At 41.5% G+C, this 19,267-nt stretch overlaps 1 protein-coding gene across 3 annotated transcripts; it reads right to left on the minus strand.

The window, feature by feature from the left end:
- Nucleotides 1-496: 496 nt before the first annotated feature.
- Nucleotides 497-19,257, minus strand: CARD6 (caspase recruitment domain family member 6). 3 transcript variants are annotated; one of them, XM_078365539.1, is made up of 5 exons: nucleotides 19,175-19,257; nucleotides 13,753-13,811; nucleotides 13,207-13,398; nucleotides 11,363-11,575; nucleotides 497-2,948 (listed from the first exon to the last, which is right to left on the minus strand). In XM_078365539.1, exons 4-5 carry the CDS (start codon nucleotides 11,367-11,369, stop codon nucleotides 685-687), a joined length of 2,271 nt encoding a protein of 756 aa, XP_078221665.1. In that variant the 5' UTR covers nucleotides 11,370-11,575; nucleotides 13,207-13,398; nucleotides 13,753-13,811; nucleotides 19,175-19,257; the 3' UTR covers nucleotides 497-684. The 3 variants fall into 3 exon arrangements, with proteins under 3 accessions (XP_078221665.1, XP_008990375.2, XP_078221664.1); XM_008992127.5 differs by lacking the exons at nucleotides 13,753-13,811; nucleotides 19,175-19,257 and having other exon boundaries at nucleotides 11,363-11,536; nucleotides 13,207-13,505; XM_078365538.1 differs by lacking the exons at nucleotides 13,753-13,811; nucleotides 19,175-19,257 and having other exon boundaries at nucleotides 13,207-13,505.
- Between the last annotated feature and the right edge of the window lie 10 nt (nucleotides 19,258-19,267).

Below are 19,267 nucleotides of genomic sequence, written 5' to 3' on the forward strand. Positions count from 1 at the left end.
CACATGGGGATTACAATTCGAGATAAGATTTGGGTGAAGACAGAGCCAAACCATATCAAATATGAAACAAACATAGATCTTTCCCAAAGTTAATGCAAAATAGTTAATTTTATTGGTTGTTAATTCATTATTTCTACCTATAAGGATCAAGTGAGAGAGTTTTACTCTCCACGCAAATTGGGGCTATTAGCAGAGCGAGTTGATTTAACCACAGCAAATCAGCAGGGCCATCTACTCAGTGGCTGATATTGAACCAGAAACTTTTGACAAAGACACCCCTGGAGTGGCCAACAGCTAAGATACTTTTTCAGACACAGAGGCAACTTGAGTCTTACTTGACAGTCACTTTGCAGTTAGAGACCCTAACTCCATTCTTCTCCAAGTGGTGCTGTCTCATAGACCCCCATTCCCTGAGCGCAAGTTATGCATCATCAAATAATACTCAAGATTGGATTCAATTATCTACTGCTTGCTTCTAGTCTTAATTATTTTCATATTTTTCTTCTTTGTTAAGGATATAACTCTTACAAATATCTTAAAGATATCCAATTGGGTCATGCATATCTTTCTGTGTTTGACATGCTAATGATAGCAGTCTTACCTTTATGGCAACTCTTCTGCTTACTATAAAATAGGGATGGCCTGGGTAAAGGATATGCTTTACAGATATCTGGAGTTAGCCCTTTAATGCTTCCCTCCCCTCTTCAGCCCTGCTTTTGAGTGGTGTGAAGGATTGCTTGAGGATGACTTAGGTTGAGTGGGTCTGGGCTGAGGAGGCTTAGACTGGGGAGGTCGGGGCTGGCTTGGCTTAGGCTGAATGGATTTGCACGGAGAACATTTAGTTTGTGAGGGCTGGGACTGAGAGGATTTTGTTTGAGAGGGTTTAGGTTGAGAGGGCACAGGATGGAAGGGTTTAGGCTGGGAGTGTTTGACTTGGGATGGGTTGGACTGATCAGATTTGAACTGAGGGCTCTTGGACATGGGATGGGATCCTATTTGGAGAGCTGGATTTGAAGGCCTACCCTGAGTCTTCTTCTGGGCTCCTTGCTGAGAAGCAGGTCTTAGTTTTTGTGTGGCTCCTGCTGGTTGAAAGGACTGAGGGTGAGGCTTTTCAATATGGGATGTTCCCATCGGTTTTCCAGTTGCTTCAGTTAGCTGTGTTCCCCAGGGGCAGGCTTGCTGAGGCCATGGCTTTCCTACTGCTCTTGCTGGCTGTGAACCCAGGGAACAGGAGTGACCTACATGGAAGACTACTGCCCAAGACCTTTCAGGAGTTCCCATGATTTGTGGTCTCTCAGGACAGGCCTGTACACGCTGAGAAATGGGTCTTGGAGGTCTCACAAATGTTCCGTTTGAGTAACACCCACGAGCAGATCTGGAAAATTTCATGAATCTTTCACCTGAATAAAATCTCTGGGGATGGAAGGATTGAAAACCAAAACTTTTACCTCTGCCCTGGGCCCTTGCATTCTGAAAGGGCAAAGGACAGAACCACTTAGACCTCTGCTCTGACCCAAAGTGGCAGCCCAAAACCCAGGGGGCTTTCAGAGAAACACGGTTAAAGTTACCTCCAACTCTGGTTGGTAAGGGCCAGGAGTTCTCTGGAAGAGGCCTGAATACTGGGGTACCATAGAGATTCTGAAGATTGTGGCTGAACTCACATTGAGTCCCAGGCTCTTGTATTGGCATCAGAGCTTGGCTTTTAGATGAGCTTTTTAGCTGACTGTGTCTTTGCTGACTCTCACCTTCAGCTGTTCCAGCCATGTTTTCTCCAGAGGAAATCTGAATTCTCTGAGCGTTTGCAAAGTCTTCATCTACCTGAATCCCCAGCTCCCTGGCCAGGGAGGCCATATCCTCCACAGACACACATCTGAGTGAAGAAGAGAACATCACTTCCCGGAGAGCAGCTTGAAGGCCCTCTATGTTCTTCCTTCTATCCCCAGCATCTTCCCCCTCCCAAAACAGTAGCTGTGCTGGCTTCAAGTTCAGTACCCTCTGGAAAATCTGAGCCTCTTCACTCTCCCTGGCTTGGGGACTGAGAACAAAGTAGCATCTTTCAATGGCAGCTTCTCCTAAAAACATTAGCAAGTCCCATTCCTTCTCACCTAGATAGTCAGTGAAAAAAAACACAGCTGAAGAAACTTCCATCAAAAAGCCAAACTGAGTCCAAAAGCTTTCTAGATTTCCACGGAGATTGGCCAGAGCAACAGGCTTTTGGAAAACACTAACGTTTTCCTTTAGATCATCACCATCAGGAAAACACCATGTTATTTCAATCAGGCCATCCGAGATTTGCCGGGGAAGCACCAAAAGAGGCAAATCTTGATGGAGAAAGATTCTGTGTGATTTCACCTGGGCAGGGCTGAGAAGTGTGTTGAGGATTCTGGACTTAGAGAAGCTACAGTATCCTAGACGCACAAAGGAGATGACAGGCATCTTCATGAGAGTCAGAAACTTTTCTGTATCCCCTGTAGGCCCTCCTGAAAACTGTGTTGACTGCTTCTTCACAATGTCCTTCATGGCCCCCAGCATTAAGATGCTTTTGTTGTTTTCTGCATCTGGCAGTAGCAGGGGAAGAGCAAACTGGCACTGATACATGTTTGACATAACTTGACGTTGCAAAGAGCTGTCTGAACACAGCATGGTGGCACAAATGACATCGAGGGGATTAATGGTTTGTATGTCTTGAATTTCCAAATTCTCCACTCCAGCAAGCAAATCCTCCTTGCTACCTTCATCCAGAACCTTGTGCCTGAGGATTGAGTCTCTGGCCGTCACATCTAGTGCTTGAATTTTCATCAGGAAATTCCAGGCTAAGTCTCCTGGACTCTCCGGGGTCCACTTACATCCTCGATCTAAGGAGAATTGTTTAACAAAATCTGGCAGAACCTTTCTGCTTCTATCCATGTTCAAACATAACAGGACGTCTTTAAACACCTTTTTTCTTTCTGTAGAAGAGAAGATAATAGTGAAAGTCATGTTCAGAATCTCAATTTCCCTCATCAACTTCTTTTTTTGAAACAGTCTCACAATGTCACCCAGGCTGGAGTGCAGGGGTGTGATCATCACCCGGGGCTCAAGCAATCCTACCATCTCAGCCTCTCAAGTATCTGGGACTACAGTCACCCACCACCATGGCTGGCTATTTTTTTTTTAATAGAGATGGGGTCTTGCTATGTTGCCCAGGCTGATCTTGAACTTTTGGTCTCAAGCGAACCTCCCCAAATGCTAGGATTACAGGCACGAGCCACCATGCACAGCCTGACTTTTAAAATTAAATAAGTAATCTGCATTATTTTTTCTTTGAGACAGAGTTTGAAAGAAAACTGTCACCCAGACTGGGGTGCAATGGAGTGATCTCAGCTAACTGCAACCTCTGCCTCCTGGGTTCAAGCTACTCTCATGTCTCAGCCTCCACAGGTATATGCCACCATGCCCAGAGAATTTTTGTATTTTTAGTAGAGATGGGATTTCATCATGTTGGCCAGGCTGGTCTTGAACTCCTGGCCTCAAGTGATCAGCCTGCCTCAGACTCCCAAAGTGCTGGGATTACAGGCATAAGCCACTACACCCCATCTAATCTACATTTTCACTGCAAAAAGCTGAAACAATATAAATAAAGTGAAAGTCTCCTTTCACCATTCTGGCAAGTCCACTTCTTTTTAGGGGATATGTCAATATACTACAGTATGTTTGCTTTCCATCCTTTTTCTATGCAAGCACTTAAGTGTATATGAATATATAGAAATATATAGCTTTACTTAGTAGATGCTATTTTTTTTTTTGAGATGGAGTTTTGCTCTTGTTACCCAGGCTGGAGTGCCATGGCATGATCTCGGCTCACCGCAACCTCTGCCTCCTGTGTTCAAGCAATTCTCCTACCTCAGCCTCCCGAGTGGGACTACAGGTGCGCGCCACCATGCCCAGCTAATTTTTGTATTTTTAGTAGAGACGGGGTTTCACCATGTTGACCAGGATGGTCTTGATCTCTTGACCTTGTGATCCACCCGCTTCAGCCTCCCAAAGTGCTGGAATTATAGGCATGAGCCACTGCGCCCGGCATGCTATTTTTTTTTTTTTTTTTTTTGAGATGGAGTCTCACTCTGTCACCCAGGCTGGAGTGCAGTGGCAAGATCTCAGCTCACTGTAACCTCCGCCTCCTGGGTTCAAGTAATTCTTCCAGTCTTAGCCTCCCAAGTAGCTGGGATTACAGGCGTGCACCACCATGCCCAACTAATTTTTGTAGAGATGGGTTTTACTATTTTGGCCAGGCTGGTCTTGAATGCCCAGAATCAAGTAATCCATCTGCCTCAGCCTCCCACAGTGCTGGGATTACAGGCGTGAGCCACCACCCAGTCCATGCTATCTTTTTTCTTTTACATAAACAATATTAAACTAAACAAATGATTCTTCAGCCTCTTTTCACTTAGTGATATTCCTTGCAAATGCTTTCAAGTCAGCACATGTACTGGTCTATGCAATTCATTTTAGCTAAATCATGACACTCCATGATTTGGATAGATGATAACTATTTAACAACTGCCTATGAATGATCATTTAAGTTTTTAATTTTAACATTTACAAGCAGCAATGAAAAATCTTGTTAATGTTAAATTATATATATCTATGAAGAGTAATCTTTCTTTCTTAAATTTCTTAAATTTCTCTCTTGCTGAAGTTTAGAGGAACTGAAGATTTTATTTCCTTCAAAGTTTTTCTCAGAATTTACATGCTATCCCTAATTTTTCCTGATCTCTCATTTTCAAATATATCTTCTAACTACTTCTTTTGTTGTTGTTTTTAAGACAAGGTCTTGTTCTGTCACCTAGGCTGAAGTGCAGTGGCACAATCTCTGCTCACTGCAGTCTCAACTTCCTGGGCTCAGGTGATCCTTCTGCCTCAGCTGCCGATGGGACCACAAGTGCACACCACCAACCCACCTACCTTTCATTTCTTCATTTTGTAGAGACACAGTTTCACCATTTTGCCCAGGCTGGCTGAAACTCCTGGGGTCAATTAATCTACCTGCCTCAGCCTCCCAAAGTGTTGGGATTACAGGCATGAGCCACCTTGGCTGGCCTACTTACTTTTTATAAACACACAGAGAGTGCATAATAGAGAGAATATCAGAGTGGATTTTCTACTCCTGACAGATGGCCAGCTAGCATAAAAATGTAAAACTACCCTTAAAAAGGGCCTTGAAGAAACAATAGAAGAGAAAAGCATGGATTTTAGGAATCAATAAAAGTAACTATACAAAGTCTTTGGGTAGTCTCAAAGTTACTTGAACTCGCATATGTGTTGGGGCAAAAGGGTAAGGGGGAAGTTGAATCTGGCTTGAAGAGTTCCCAGAAGAAGCAGTGAGAGAATAGGTTGCAGGACAGCTTTTAAGTTCTGCTTTTTCCTGTCTCATACTTTGCCTTAGGAAAACAATTCTCTACTTCTTCAGCACAGAAATTGGTACCCATGGCTGGGTGCAGTGTCTCATGCCTATAATCCCAGCCTGGCCAACACAGTGACACATTGTCTCTACTAAAAATACAAAAGTTAGCTGGGCATGGTGGTGGGTGCCTGTAGTCCCAGCTACTTGGGAGGCTGAGGCAGGAGAATTGATTGAACCCAGGAGGCAGAGGTTGCAGTGAGCCAAGATTGTGCCACTGTACTCCAACCTGTCATCTCAAAAAAAAAAAAAAGAAAGAAAAAGAAAAAGAAAGAAAAACATCAGTACCCACAGGAACCAAGCCAGGTGTGTCGACAAGGTAGTAACAATGTCACTATGTAGCAGACAAAGCAACAGAGTAGATGTACACCCAAAACAGAGATGTATCTAACTAAGCACAGAGCTAGGTGAAAAAAGTAAGCAATAATATCAGGAAACTCTCAATTTTGTAAATTAAAAATTCATAAAAATAACTCAGCTAAGGTAAAAAGAAATAAACAGAGATTTCAGCTGCCACCCATGGAAAAGGAGTTTGAATTTTGAATTTGAGTACAGTCAGGTTAATAGGAGACAGAAACAGACCAAAATAACATTCAGACTCTAAGGAGAAATATAAAAATCTAGAGCCTGTATGACCTATTATACACAATGGATAGCACACAATCCAAAGCTAACAGACATAGGAAGAAGCAGGAAGTGTAACTCATATTCAATGGACACTGACTCCAAAATGATCCAGATGTTAGATTTAGCATATAGGAATATTACGGTCAGGCGTGGTAGCTCATGCCTGTAATTCCAAAACTGTGGAAGGCTGAGGCAGAAGGATCACTTGAGTGCAGGAGTTCAAGACCAGCCCGAGCAACATTATGAAAACCTCGTCTCTACAAAAATTAACCAGGCATGCACCAGGTGTGCACCTATAATCCCAGCTATTTGAGAGGCTGAGGTGAGAGGATGGCTTGAGCCTCAGACTGGGAGGTCGAGGCTGCAGTAAACCAAGACTGCGCCACTGCACACCAGCCTGAGCAACACAGCAAGACTCTGTCTCAAAAAAAAAAATTAAAATTAAATAATTCCACAATGAATGATTAAATAGGAATTCTCCGAAAAAAAAAAAAAATAGAACGTATTTTTAAACAGAAAATTCTGGAATTAAAAATCACAATATATGAATTTGTTTAAAATACCAGATGGGCTAACAACAAATTGGAGATGACAGAAGAAAGCAAATATCAACCTGAAGAACAGAGAGAAAAAATATTAAAGAAAGATGAGCAGTCTCTGGAACCTGTAGAACAATATTTTTAAAACTCTAAAATTCATGTACTTGAAGTCACAGAAAGAGAAAAGAAGTGAGAAAGAAAAAAATCTTGGTAAATAATGGCTGAAAAGTTTCCAGATTTGATAAGTTTTTTTTTTTAATTTACATTCAGGAAACTCTGCAAATACTAAGGGAGAGAGAGAAAAAAAAAATCACACCTAGACACATGAGAGTCAATTGCTCAAGAAAAGAAAAAAAGAAAAAATCTGGAAAACAACCAGAGATAAATGACACATCACTTAGAGAGGATCAATGAAAAAATGACTGAAAATTTAGCATCAGAAACAATGGAAGCTAAAAGACAGAGGAATGGCATGCATTATGTGTTAAAAGCAAAAATTGTGGAATCTTATATCCAGCAAAATCATCCTTCCGGAATGAAGACAAAATAAAAACATCTTTCAATAAACAAAAACCAAGAAAATTTACCACCAGCAGACTTGTATTAAGAGAAACAATAAATAAATTTTTCAGGCTAAAGGAAAATAATATAAAATGAAAACCTGGATTTTTACGAAAAAGGGCCACAGGGAATGGTAATAACATTGGTTCTACCCAATGGTTGAACCCAACTACAAGCTCGAGGGGGAAGAGAGTCAATTGATACTGTCTATGCAAGCTGACCTTCTACAGTGCACAGCACACGAGGCAATAGTTTAAGCCTTTCTGAGACTTTGACACTGTAAATATTTTTACATAAAATTTTGCATGACAAAAAGCATGAAGACCTTTCTTTGAGTTAGAACTTTTTTTTTTTTTCAGTTCTCAGCTGTACAGAGAAATATTACTTGGGGAAGAAACAAAGAATAGCCACAAGCCTCCAAGTCAACTAGAGTGAATGGGTAGCCATCAGAATTACACTGCAGATCATAACTTCATTATTATTGACTTCTCTTGATCTGTTTTGCTAAAGACGTTAGATTGATTGCAATAATGTCCCCAATTAATGGCTTTCTCGTATCCGTAGTTTTTGCTATCTTACTTTGCAAGAAATAGAACTTGTTTTCCCCCAACGCTAAACCTGAGCTGGCTTTGAGACTTGCTTTGGTCAACAGAATGTGGCAGAAGTAATGGTGTTATGGGTTGAATTTTGTCCACTTCTAAAAGAAGTCCCCCAGTACTGCAGAATGTGGCCTTATTTTGTAAATAGCATCTTTATTTTTAAAGAGGTCATTAAGTTAAAGTAAGTCATTGTGTGAGCCCTAAATCAATATAATTGGTGTATTAATAAAAAGGAAAAATTTAGACACAGAGATATGCACAGTGGGTGGATGATGTAAAGAGACACAGGGAGAAAATGACCAACTGTAAGTCAAGGAATGCACGAGGTACCAGGAGCTAGGAGAGAGGCCTGAGACAAATCCTTTCCTAGCACCTCCAGAGGGAGCATGACCCTTCTGATACCTTGGTATCAGGCTTTTGGCCTCCTGAACTGATACCTTGATATCAGGCTTTTGGCCTCTTGAACTGTGACAAAATAAATTTTTGTTCTTCTAAAGCCACTCATTTGTGGTACTTTGTTACAGCAGCCTTAGGAAACTAATACAGATGGCATAGATGGCATGATCACTCTAAAGCTGAGACTCAAAAGGTCTTCACCAGTTCTCTGTCTTCTTCTGCCTTGCTCTCTCTCCCTTTCTCTCTCCTTTACACTTATCATAAAAATATACCTGTCTGGGTGCAGTGGCTCATGCCCATAATCCCAGGACTTTCGGAGGCCAAGGCGGGCGGATCACCTGAGGTCAAGTGTTCAAGACCAGTCTGGCCAACATGGTGAAACCACGTCTCTACTAAAAATACAAAAATTAGCTGGGTGTGGTGATAGGCACTTGTAATCCCAGCTACGTGGAAGGCTGAGGCAGGAAGAATAGCTTGAACCTGGGAGGCAGAGGTTGCAATGAGCAAAGATCACACCACTGCACTCCAGCCTGGGCAACAGAGTGAGCCTCCATCTCAAAAAAAAAAAAAAAGAAAGAAAAAACTGCATCTGTTCTGAGAATAAGCTCAGAGTAGTCTGCCAGAAGATGAGAGACCAGCCTTCAAGCACCTCATTACAGATGTGTGAGTGAACCCAGGGAAGACCAGAAGAACTACCCAGTCAACCACGGACATGTGAGCAATAATAAACTCTGTGTTTGAAGTGACTGAATTTTGAGATGATTTGTTATATAGCACTATTGAGGCCAGGAGTTTGAGACCAGCTTGGGCAACAGGGTGAAACCGAGTCAGTACCTGACACAGAAAAAAAAAAATTCATGAGAACAAAACAACATGTAAGAGACACACTGTAATATTAGAACGTTACCTCTGGAAGAAGGTGAATGGGAAATGGAGGAAAAAACAGAATAAACAGGTGATTTTTGCGGAATAATGATGATACTATGCAATGAATTATTAATTCAACCCTATGCACCTAAAATAAATAAATAAAATTAAGAATGGGGCCCCAAAATAATCATGTATTAGAACTTATTTGGGGGTGGGGCAAGAAGCATGGGTTGAATTATGTCTGTCACAAAATTCCTATGTTAAAATCCTAATTCCCAGTACCTCAGAATGTGGTGTTATTTGGAAATAGGGCCATTGAAGATGTAATTAGTTTTAATAATGTTATTAGGGTGGGCCCTAGCCCAATATGACTGGTGTCCTTTTTTAAATGGGAAATTTAGCCAAAGGAACCCACACTCGGGGACAAGGCCATTTGAAGGTGAAAGCGTATCAGAGGGTGCTTGCACAAGCCAAGGAGGGCCAACAATTTCCAGCAAACCACCAGGAAACTCGGGCACGTGGTGGTGCGTGCTGGTAGTCCCAGCTACTCAGAAGGCTGAGGTGGGAGGATCGCTTGAGCCCAGGAGTTCTGGGCTGTAGTGCGCTATGCCAATCGCATGTCCGCATTAAGTTCGGCATCAATATGGTGACCTCCTGGGAGCAGGGGACCACTGGGTTGCCTAAGGAGGGGTGAACCGGCCCAGGTCAGAAACCGAGTAGGTCAAAACTCCGGTGCTGATCAGTAGTGGGATCACGCCTGTGAATAGCCACTGCACTCCAGCCTGAGCAACATAGTGACACCCCGTCTCAAAAACAAACAAACAAACAAACAAACAAACAAACAAACAAAAAAACACACACTAGGAAAGCTAGGAATAGATTCTTCTTCAAACCCTTCAGAAGGAACCAAGCCTAGGCCAGGCACAGTGGCTCACGCCTGTAATCTCAGCACTTTGGGAGGCTAAGGCGAGTGGATTACTTGAGGTTAAGAGTTCGAGACCAGCCTGGACAACATGGTGAAACCCCATCTCTACTAAAAATAAAAAAATTAGCAGGGTGTGGTGGTGAGCTCCTGTAATCAGGCAGGAGAATTTCTTGAACCTGGGAGGCGGAGGTTACAGTGAGCTGAGGTTATGCCATTGGGTGACAGAGTGAGACTGTCTCGGAAAAAAAAAAAAAAAAAAGGAACCAACTCTGTTAACACTTTGCTTTCAGATTTCTAGCCTCCAAAAGAGTAAGACAAGAAATTTGTGTTTATCGTTTAAGCCACCTACTTTGTGGCATTTTGTTACAGCATCCTTCACAAACTAATACAAGATGTGATGAGGAAGAAATGACTCTCTTTCTACCCATAAATGGATTGTGAGCCCCCAAGATCTGAACTGAATGTGAGATGGTAGTTACATTTTCATCCTCTACTCAGAAGTTGGTGATGTTTATTTTCCCAGACAACATCTCTCCAAAGAAACACTCCTCATATTTTGAATTTTCATTATTCAGATTTGGTCTGGTACAGTGGCTCACACCTGTAATCCCAGCACTTTGGGTGGCCAAGATGGGAAGATCACTTGAGCCCAGGAGTTCGAGACCAGCCTGAGCAACATGGCAAAACCCAGCCTTTACAAAATACAAAATTAGCCAGGCATGGTGGCTCACACTTGTAATCCTAGCTATTCAGGAGGCTGAAGTTTGAGGATCACCTGAGCCTGGGAGGTAGAGGCTGTGATCAGTTATGATTGTGCCACTGCACTCCAGCCTGAGACCCTGTCTCAAAAAAATTTTTTTAATAAAGAAATATTCATATTCAAGATACAAATATAATTCTCATCAAGATGGCATTATATGGACTGGATCAAACTAAGTAACAATATTTTGGGAGCTGAGCCATTTAGCACAAATTCCTCTACTGACAGTTTTCACTTAAATAGTCAAACCCATAATCCCCACATCTCTCTGGTCACAAAGGCACTACAATGACTAAAGTGGTTGAACCTGAGGAATAGGAGGTTAGCCTAAAATTAATGATTAGCAACTCTTTGTACGTATAATGGGAAATTAATGATTAGCAACTCCTTATACAGCCTACAGAAATTTACAAGCTGACAATCAATATTTGCATTTGCTTATGCTGTCCATCACTTCCTAGGTCCTGGGAGCTCCTTTAAGTTAACACTTACTTCGAGGAGACTCCAAGTTAGAGAAGCACAAGGAATTTTTTAGCAGCTGATTTTCTGCTGATATCTGTGCCTTCTTCATACCCCTATCCCCATTATGTCATAGCAAGCTTATTAACTTAAGTTGTTGCCTAACTGTACATGATACTTCCATACCTTTCATACTTTTCTCCTGTTCCTCCTCCAATGAAAGGCTGATTTGTGAATCCTCATAACTTGGTTCTTCACCAGAGAACTCTGTGGTTTCCGAATACTTGAAGTCCTCTTCACCATCATATCCAGCATGCTCTGGATCATCATAATCCTCCTCTTCCACAGTGGCTTCTGCATCTTTAGGGGAGTCAACAGATCCTAGATATTCCTCTTTTCCTAAGTATAAAGAATCATTTAGCTCCTCATATCTCTGTCCATCCTTTCTATATGTAATAGTTGCTGGAACTTCATATCCAACTTTCTCAACTGAATGTGGTAATGTGACTTCTGGTGTGTCATACTCCTCATTCTCCCTGGTGGGCAAAGCCATTTCCCTATAACTAGTTTTCTTGTCCCTGAAAAACTCAGAGGTTTCCAAATCCAAGTGTTCCTTCTCATTGAAGGACACTGTGATCTCAGAAGCCTCAGGCTGTTTTTTTCCAGGAGAAAAAGCATCGTCTGAATTCTTGCTTGCCCCCATAGATTGAAGAGGTACTACATTCTCATGTTTTAAAACTTCTGCAAATAACAGAAAAAAATTGTTTTTCCCAATTAATAAAAAGGAACTGTATAATAACTGAAGTTCCTGAGGCCTCAAAGCATCATCCCTCTTCTTTACTTCAGTGGAGTACAGTAATACCTAACACCTCCTATATAACTTGCATGTCAACAAATCAACCTTCAGAACTTTCTTTTCCCCACTAAAAAAAAATCAGATCACATCATTGTCTTGTTTAAAATTTGAGTCCTTCCTAGCAACCTTACAGAATAAGTGAGTAAAACAGACAATTTGAATCGTATGAAAGGGTGTTTACTTTGAACTTACTGTGACTCACAGTAGACTTGGGTTTCCTGGGGTCAATGCTAATGAAATCTGATCACAAATAATTTCTAATCAGTAAGCAAATGGCTCTAATTTGGAATAGTGTGCTTTACAAATAATAAAAAATCATTTTTCTAAGCATATGAGCCTTGTCCTACATTAGGTATCACTAACGTTCACTTTTTTTGTATACTTATGTAACAAACCTGCATGTTCTGCACATGTACCCCGAACTTAAAGTATAATAAATTAATTTAAAAAAGAAAATTAAAAACAAAAACACATTTACTTTTTTTAATCTGAGCCTCTACCTCTCTAACATCCCTTAAAATAATTTTGAATTTTATTTTTTTTAGATTCCTAGAAAAGGAGCTACACCTGTCCCTAGTAATTTACAGAATGGCTAAACAACTGGAAGAATTGCTCTCTCATGGGCTACTAGTTATCTTTGAACCATTTAAGAATTAGCACTTGAATTGCTCCAGAAAACAGCTGCTGCTGGCATTCTGCTCACCAAAAAAACAAAACTACTGATCTGCCATCTATGTGTTAAAAATTATTTTCCTTGTATTTTCAAAATGGCTATACTAAGTGAAAGATACAGCTTGTGGTCTTGGCACTGTTAATATCCGTGAATTCATCCACTTGAAAAACAAACCCTGGACTGTGTTATGGTTATTATTTTCCTTCCAACTGTGAGATTTCAGCATGTCACTGCCAGAATGATGAGCAGTTTATGTTAGTGTTAAAACAACTCCAAGTTTTGAGCACAGTCTGAAAAACAAGTTATCAATTGCTTAAACCAATAAGATGTTACATTTCAGAAACTTTCAAAATTCCAGACAGTGTTTGTTTCATTCTCATATTTCAATAGACACCATTTCTGGAGAAAAGACTAACAAAAATAAAAGGCAACATTTTTCTTTCTTTTTCAGAAAGTCTGCCCTCTCCCTCTCACCCCAAAAAGTATACAAAGCCAACTTACCATGCCTTAAGCCGCAAACAGCAGCTGACTGTGGAAAAGTACTAAATAAACACTTGAGAAAATGCTCACAGGTCACTTCTCCCTTTTTCTGTACCAAAATTAGCAGCTTTCGGCTTTTCTTCAGGAGATCTGTAACATTCTCCAGAGCCTCATACTCTTCCTCAGAAATCAGCCTTCGAGAGGTTAAGGTGTCTAAGATAGAATCAAGATCATGTTGGAGGATTTCAAGCAACTTTTTTCGTTCTCTTTCTATGATCTCTGAGGGAGTACTCTCAGTAGCCATTGTTCCTGTTTCCTCTAAACCAGGAAATGGATTAAGAAATCATCCTGAGAATAAGTAGAAGTTGAAAAAAAAAAAAAAAAAAAAGACAAAGAGCAATTCTATTTGGCTAAGCTTTAACATGCCAATGACGTCTAGTGTTGGTGAGTGCAGATACAAGCACAATTGGGGAACCTAGGCTGAACACTCTCTGATCTGGGCTCCCTGTGGATTATTTATGTGGTCTTTTGAAGGCTTGATAAATTCTCACCATGACTCAGACTCACCTCCTCCAAGAAGTTGCTCTTGAACCTCTGGTTGGACTAGGTATTCCTGGTCTGGAACACTATATTATGATGGCAAGAATGTAAATGATTAATTGATTTTTGGTGGGTAATCTCGCAATATGCAGCAATAAATAAATAAAGTTGAAGACAGATAAAAATAAAACTTCATATCCTTCAATAAAGGAATTTCAGTTCTAGGAAATTATCTTAAGGAAATAAGCAAATGCCCAAAGATGTATATACAAGAATCTGCATTACAATATTGTTTATAATAGTAGAAAATTGAAAATAACCAACACTGGGGGTTTAGGGAATAAATACTGACATGTTGACAGTGAAACACCAAAGAACTGTTAAAGGGGATAAAGTGCGGCCGGGCACGGCGGCTCATGCCTGCAATTCCAGCACTGTGGGAGGCCAAGGCTGGAGGATCACCTGAGGTCGGGATTTCGATACCAGCCTGACCAACTTGGAGAAATCCCATCTCTACTAAAAATACAAAATTAGCGGGGCGTGGTGGCACATCCCTTTAATTCCAGCTACTCAGAAAGCTGAGGCAGGAAAATTGCTTGAACCCAGCGAGGAGGAGCCTGCAGTGAGCAGAGATGGAACCATTGCACTCCAGCCTGGGCAACAAGAGCAAAACTCTACCTTAAAAAAAAAAAAAAGGATAAAGTGCATCTCTACATATTGACAAGTAATGATATCCATAATATATTGCTATGGAAACCGCAAGTTGTAGATCTCATTTTTGTTTTAAAAAATTAATATGTGCCAACGCCGTGGCTCACGCCTGTAATCCCAGCACTTTGGGAGGCCGAGGCGGGTGGATCATGAGGTCAAGAGACCGAGACCATCCTGGTCAACATGGTGAAACCCCGTCTCTACTAAAAATACAAAAAATTAGCTGGGCACAATGGCATGTGCCTGTAATCCCAGCTACTCAGGAGGCTGAGACGGGAGAATTGCCTGAACCCAGGAGGCTGAGGTTGCGGTGAGCCGAGATTACGCCATTGCACTCCAGCCTGGGTAACAAGAGCGAAACTCCGTCTCAAAAAAAAAAAAAAATTTAATATGTATATAGTTTATATATATAATATGTTTATGCAGATATACATTATATTTTAAAGAAGACAGTCAAGAGATATCTCAATTTTAACACTGGTTATCTCTGGGAATATGATGACAAGGGGATTTATACTTCCACTTTAAACATTACTATTTAATATTTTACATTTTTGTTTTTGTTATTAGTATTTATTTTAAGAAAATTATCTAGTTGGTCTTTTTTTTTTTTTTTTTTTTTTTTTGAGATGGAGTTTCTCTCTTGTTACCCAGGCTGGAGTGCAATGGCGTAATCTCGGCTCACTGCAACCTCAGCCTCCTGGGTTCAGGCAATTCTCCCGTCTCAGCCTCCTGAGTAGCTGGGATTACAGGCACGCGCCACCATGCCCAACTGATTTTTTGTATTTTTAGTAGAGACGCGGTTTTACCACGTTGACCAGGATGGTCTCGATCTCTTGACCTCATGGTCCACCCACTTCAGCCTCCCAAAGTGCTGGGATTACAGGCCTGAGCCACCGCGCCTGGCCTCTAGTTAGCCTTTATTTACTGTTTCATAGTTCACAAGAATCTGAAAGCAATCTGCATAAATAGCAACAGGACACTGGATGAATAAACTTTGATATTTCTTATAACATAATATTATATGGCATTCAAAAAGAATGAACTTCAGTGACCCACAATATAGAGAAATCATAACAATAGTAAACAAAAACTGTAGACCCCAAAAGATTATATATAGTATGGCACCCTTTTTAAAAGTTGAAAGTAAACACACACATACATTTAGGAATATACATGAAGTCATGAAAATTATATAAAACAAAAAGCAGAGAATGATGAATATGAAATCCAGAATGATGGTTATGTCACATAAGGGAAGCTTGGAAATGGGATAGGACTGGGGAGGAGATCCTGGGTAGCCTACAACGTAGGTGCTGAGTTTATAGGGGCTTACTATATTGTAAAAGGTAAAGAGCTAATACATAAATAAAAGCAGAACATGTATGAACCAATGCTATTAGGAACCAAGAATAATGAGTAATATAATTCTGATGTCTCTAAAGTTAAAAAATAATTTAAAATTCAGGCTGGGTGAGGTCGCTCACGCCTGTAATTGCAGCACTTCGGGAGTCACAGACAGGAGGAATAAAGTATAATTATTGAAGGTGATGTTTATGTTAGTTTGATTGAATCATTCCACACTGCATACATATAAAATTACTGTATACCTCATAAATATATATAATTATAATTGGTAAATAAATAAGAACTCTTACCTAATATTAATTTTTTTATTTTTTTATACTTTATTTTTTGGTCATTTTTTTGTCCTTTTTTCTGTTTTTTATTTTTTTCTTTCTAGTTTTGTTTTTTCTAATATTAATTTTGAATATCATATGAGTTTTTTTTTAAAGAGCATAGGCTAGAGTAGCTTACTACAACCTTTGTGATGTTTTAAAGACAAAAGTCAGCAGTAATTTCTGTATTGTAGAAATAAAAAGAGGCAGGTCTCAGTGCTGAGTCCAGGTGGTCAAGAGACTTGACTGTATCAGAACCATGGATGCAGAACTTAACATAGTTTCTGTCACTGCCAAAAAGCAAAATGTCAGTGGGTGAATGCCTGGGCTAACAACCTTACAGCATCCATTTCAGATGTTGATCTAGTCCTGGCTTGGTGTGGTGGCTCGCATCTGTAATCCCAGAATTTTGGGAGGCTGAGGTGGCAGGTGGCGGGCAGCGGGAGGGTGGGGAGCTGATCACTGGAGGTCAGGAGTTTGAGACCAGTCTGGCCAACATGGTGAAACCTGTCTCTACTAAAAATACAAAATATTAGCTGGTCATGGTGGCGTCCAGCTGTAGCTCTGGCTACTTGGGAGGCTGAGGCACAAGAATCACTTGAACTGGCCGGGCTCTGTGGCTCACGCCTGTAATTCCAGCACTTTGGGAGGCCAAGGCAGGTGGATCATCACCTGAGGTCAGGAGTTCCACACCAGCCCAGCCAACCTGGTGAAACACCCTGTCTCTACTTAAAAAAACAAATAAATTAGCTGGGTGTGGTGGCAGGCGCCTGTAATCCCAGCTACTTAAGAGGCTGAGGCAGGGAGAATCACTTGAACCCAGGAGGTGGAGGCTGCAGTTAGCAGAGATAGTGCCATTGCACTTCAGCCTGGGCAACAGAGTGAGACTCTTTCTCAAAAAAAAAAAAAAAAAAAATCACTTGAACCTGGGAGGTGGGGGTTGCGATGAGCTGAGATGGCATCACTGTACTCCAGCTGGAGTGACAGAGTGAGACCCCATCTCGAAAAATAAGTGATACAAGTCTCTAATCCTGACCTAAACCTAGTAATTGTATAGAAACTTGGAGGGTCTGACTAGACTTCATAGACCTCTGGAAAGACAAGGGTTTAACCCACCAGGGCAAAATTTACATGGTTTTACATACACCAAAAAGAACCACCTCATAACTAGAGAGAGGAGGAAAAATAATTCTTTCTCCTGTCCTCGATTCTGGGAATGTCTGGAGTAAATACACTGACATAATGCCTGTCACACTGCTTGGTTCCCTAATGGTTGACATTTGTCCTACCCTTTCTACACTGACTTCATTTTCCATAACCCTCATGGTAGGCAAAATAATGGCTGCTTCCAAAGATGGCAATGTAGTAATCCCCTCAACCTGTGAATAAATAAGGTTATGTGGCAAAGGATAATTATAATCGAAGAGGAAATTAGGGTTGCTAATTAGCTGAACTCGAGATAAAGAAGTTATCTGGGTGGAGCCCAAACCAAGGAGATTGGGCTGTAATCATAAGGGGCCTTAAAAGTAGGAGAGGGGAGGCGGGAGGGAGGGAGCAAAAAAAAAATAAAAATAAAAATAAATAAAATAAATAAAGTAGGAGAGGGATGACAGGACACCCCAGCACTTTGGAAGACCAAAGCAGGAGGGTTCAGGAGTTCAAGACCAGCCTGGACAACATAGTGAGACCTTGTTTCTACTACAGATAAAAATTCAAAAAAACGAAAAAGGGTAAGAGGGATGCTGAACAGAGAGCAATGCAATGTGAGAAAGACTACAGTAGTCTCCCCTTATCCAAGGTTTCCCTTTGCAGGATTTCAGGGTTTGTTACCCCATGGTCAACCATGTTTTAAAAATAGGTGAGTACAGGACAATATTTTGAGAAAAAGAGACCGACCATGTTCACTTAACTTTTAGTACAGTATACTGTTATGATTGTCCTATTTTATTAGTTGTTGTTAATCTTGTATGGTGCCTAATGCATACATTTTAACTTCATCACAGGTACACATTTACAGAAAAAAGTGTATATAGGGTTTGGGATTGTGGTTTCAGCCATCCACTGTGGGTGATGGAACTTAAACCCCACAGAAAGGGGGAGGACTACAGTATCACTGGTTTTGAAAATGCAAGTAAGCAATAAACCAAGGAGTCTGGGCAGTCTCTAGCTGCTGAGAAAGGAAAGAAAACAGATTCTCCTTTTTAGAGCTTCCAAGAAACGAAAGCAGCTCTGGCAACCTTTTATTTTAAGTGTTTTTGAGACAGGGTCTTAGTCACCCAGGCTGGAGTGCAATGGCGCAATCTCAGTTTACTGCAACCACCCCTCCCGGGTTCAAGCGATCTCTCCACCTCAACCTCCTGAGTAGCTGAGATTGCAGGCGCTTGCCACCACGCCTGGCTAATTTTTTGTATTATTTTGTAGAGACAGGGTCTCCCTATTGTTGCCCAGGCTGGTTCCAACTCCTGGACCCAAGAGATTCGCCCGCCTCAACCTCCCAAAGTGCTGTGATTACAGGCGTGAGCCGCGGCGCCCGGCCTTCGAAAACCATATTGAACTAGTTCCATGTGTGTTTCCTTGGCACAACGAAATATGGGATCAGATAACTTGCCTCTGATTTACTACAGTTAAGAAAAAAAATGACGATTTGCCTCCTTTCCCTTTATAGTCTAAACTCCAGCTCAATGCCTCTGTACTTTTTGCGACCTCTTACAGGGAGTCAGGGCCGGCCAAAAGCTTCCAGGGTTGGAATGAGGAGGCTACTAGAGAAGCTGCTTTCTCCTGAATGGGGATGATCCCAGGCGCACATGGTTAATAACACGCCGGGGAGCGCTCAGTCCGTGCGCGTTAAGGACAGGGCCAACCCTGCATTCCAGGTTCTCCATGTGCCTCGAGGGCCGGAATCCACAGTATGACAACAGATCTGACTGCTAATGCGCGAAACCGATCCGCAGTAGCGGCAGCACGAAAAGAATAATTGCAATCTAAACGCCACTAGTGTCCCAAGCGAGCCCCAAAAGGACTCCCCATACTGTCGCCAGCAAGCTGGGAGTCCCGCCCACCTTTCCGGCACTGAAACGCGATTGGCCGCACATGGCACCGCCTCCTCCTTTTGACCTCACCGACTCTGCAGCGACGGACGCTTGAGAGTGCTG

This window comes from Callithrix jacchus, chromosome 2 (genome assembly GCF_049354715.1).
Source record: "Callithrix jacchus isolate 240 chromosome 2, calJac240_pri, whole genome shotgun sequence".
In the NCBI taxonomy this organism is placed as follows: Eukaryota; Metazoa; Chordata; class Mammalia; order Primates; family Cebidae; genus Callithrix; species Callithrix jacchus.

Coding starts and splice junctions, on each gene's coding strand:
- CARD6 (XM_078365538.1), bottom strand. CDS start 13,489: ATGGCTACTGAGAGTACTCCCTCAGAGATCATAGAAAGAGAACGAAAA. Junction 11,576..13,206: donor TGTTTGCGGCTTAAGGCATG/GTAAGTTGGCTT, acceptor CTTTATACTTAG/GAAAAGAGGAATATCTAGGA. Junction 2,949..11,362: donor ACAGGAGAAAAGTATGAAAG/GTATGGAAGTAT, acceptor TCTCTTCTACAG/AAAGAAAAAAGGTGTTTAAA.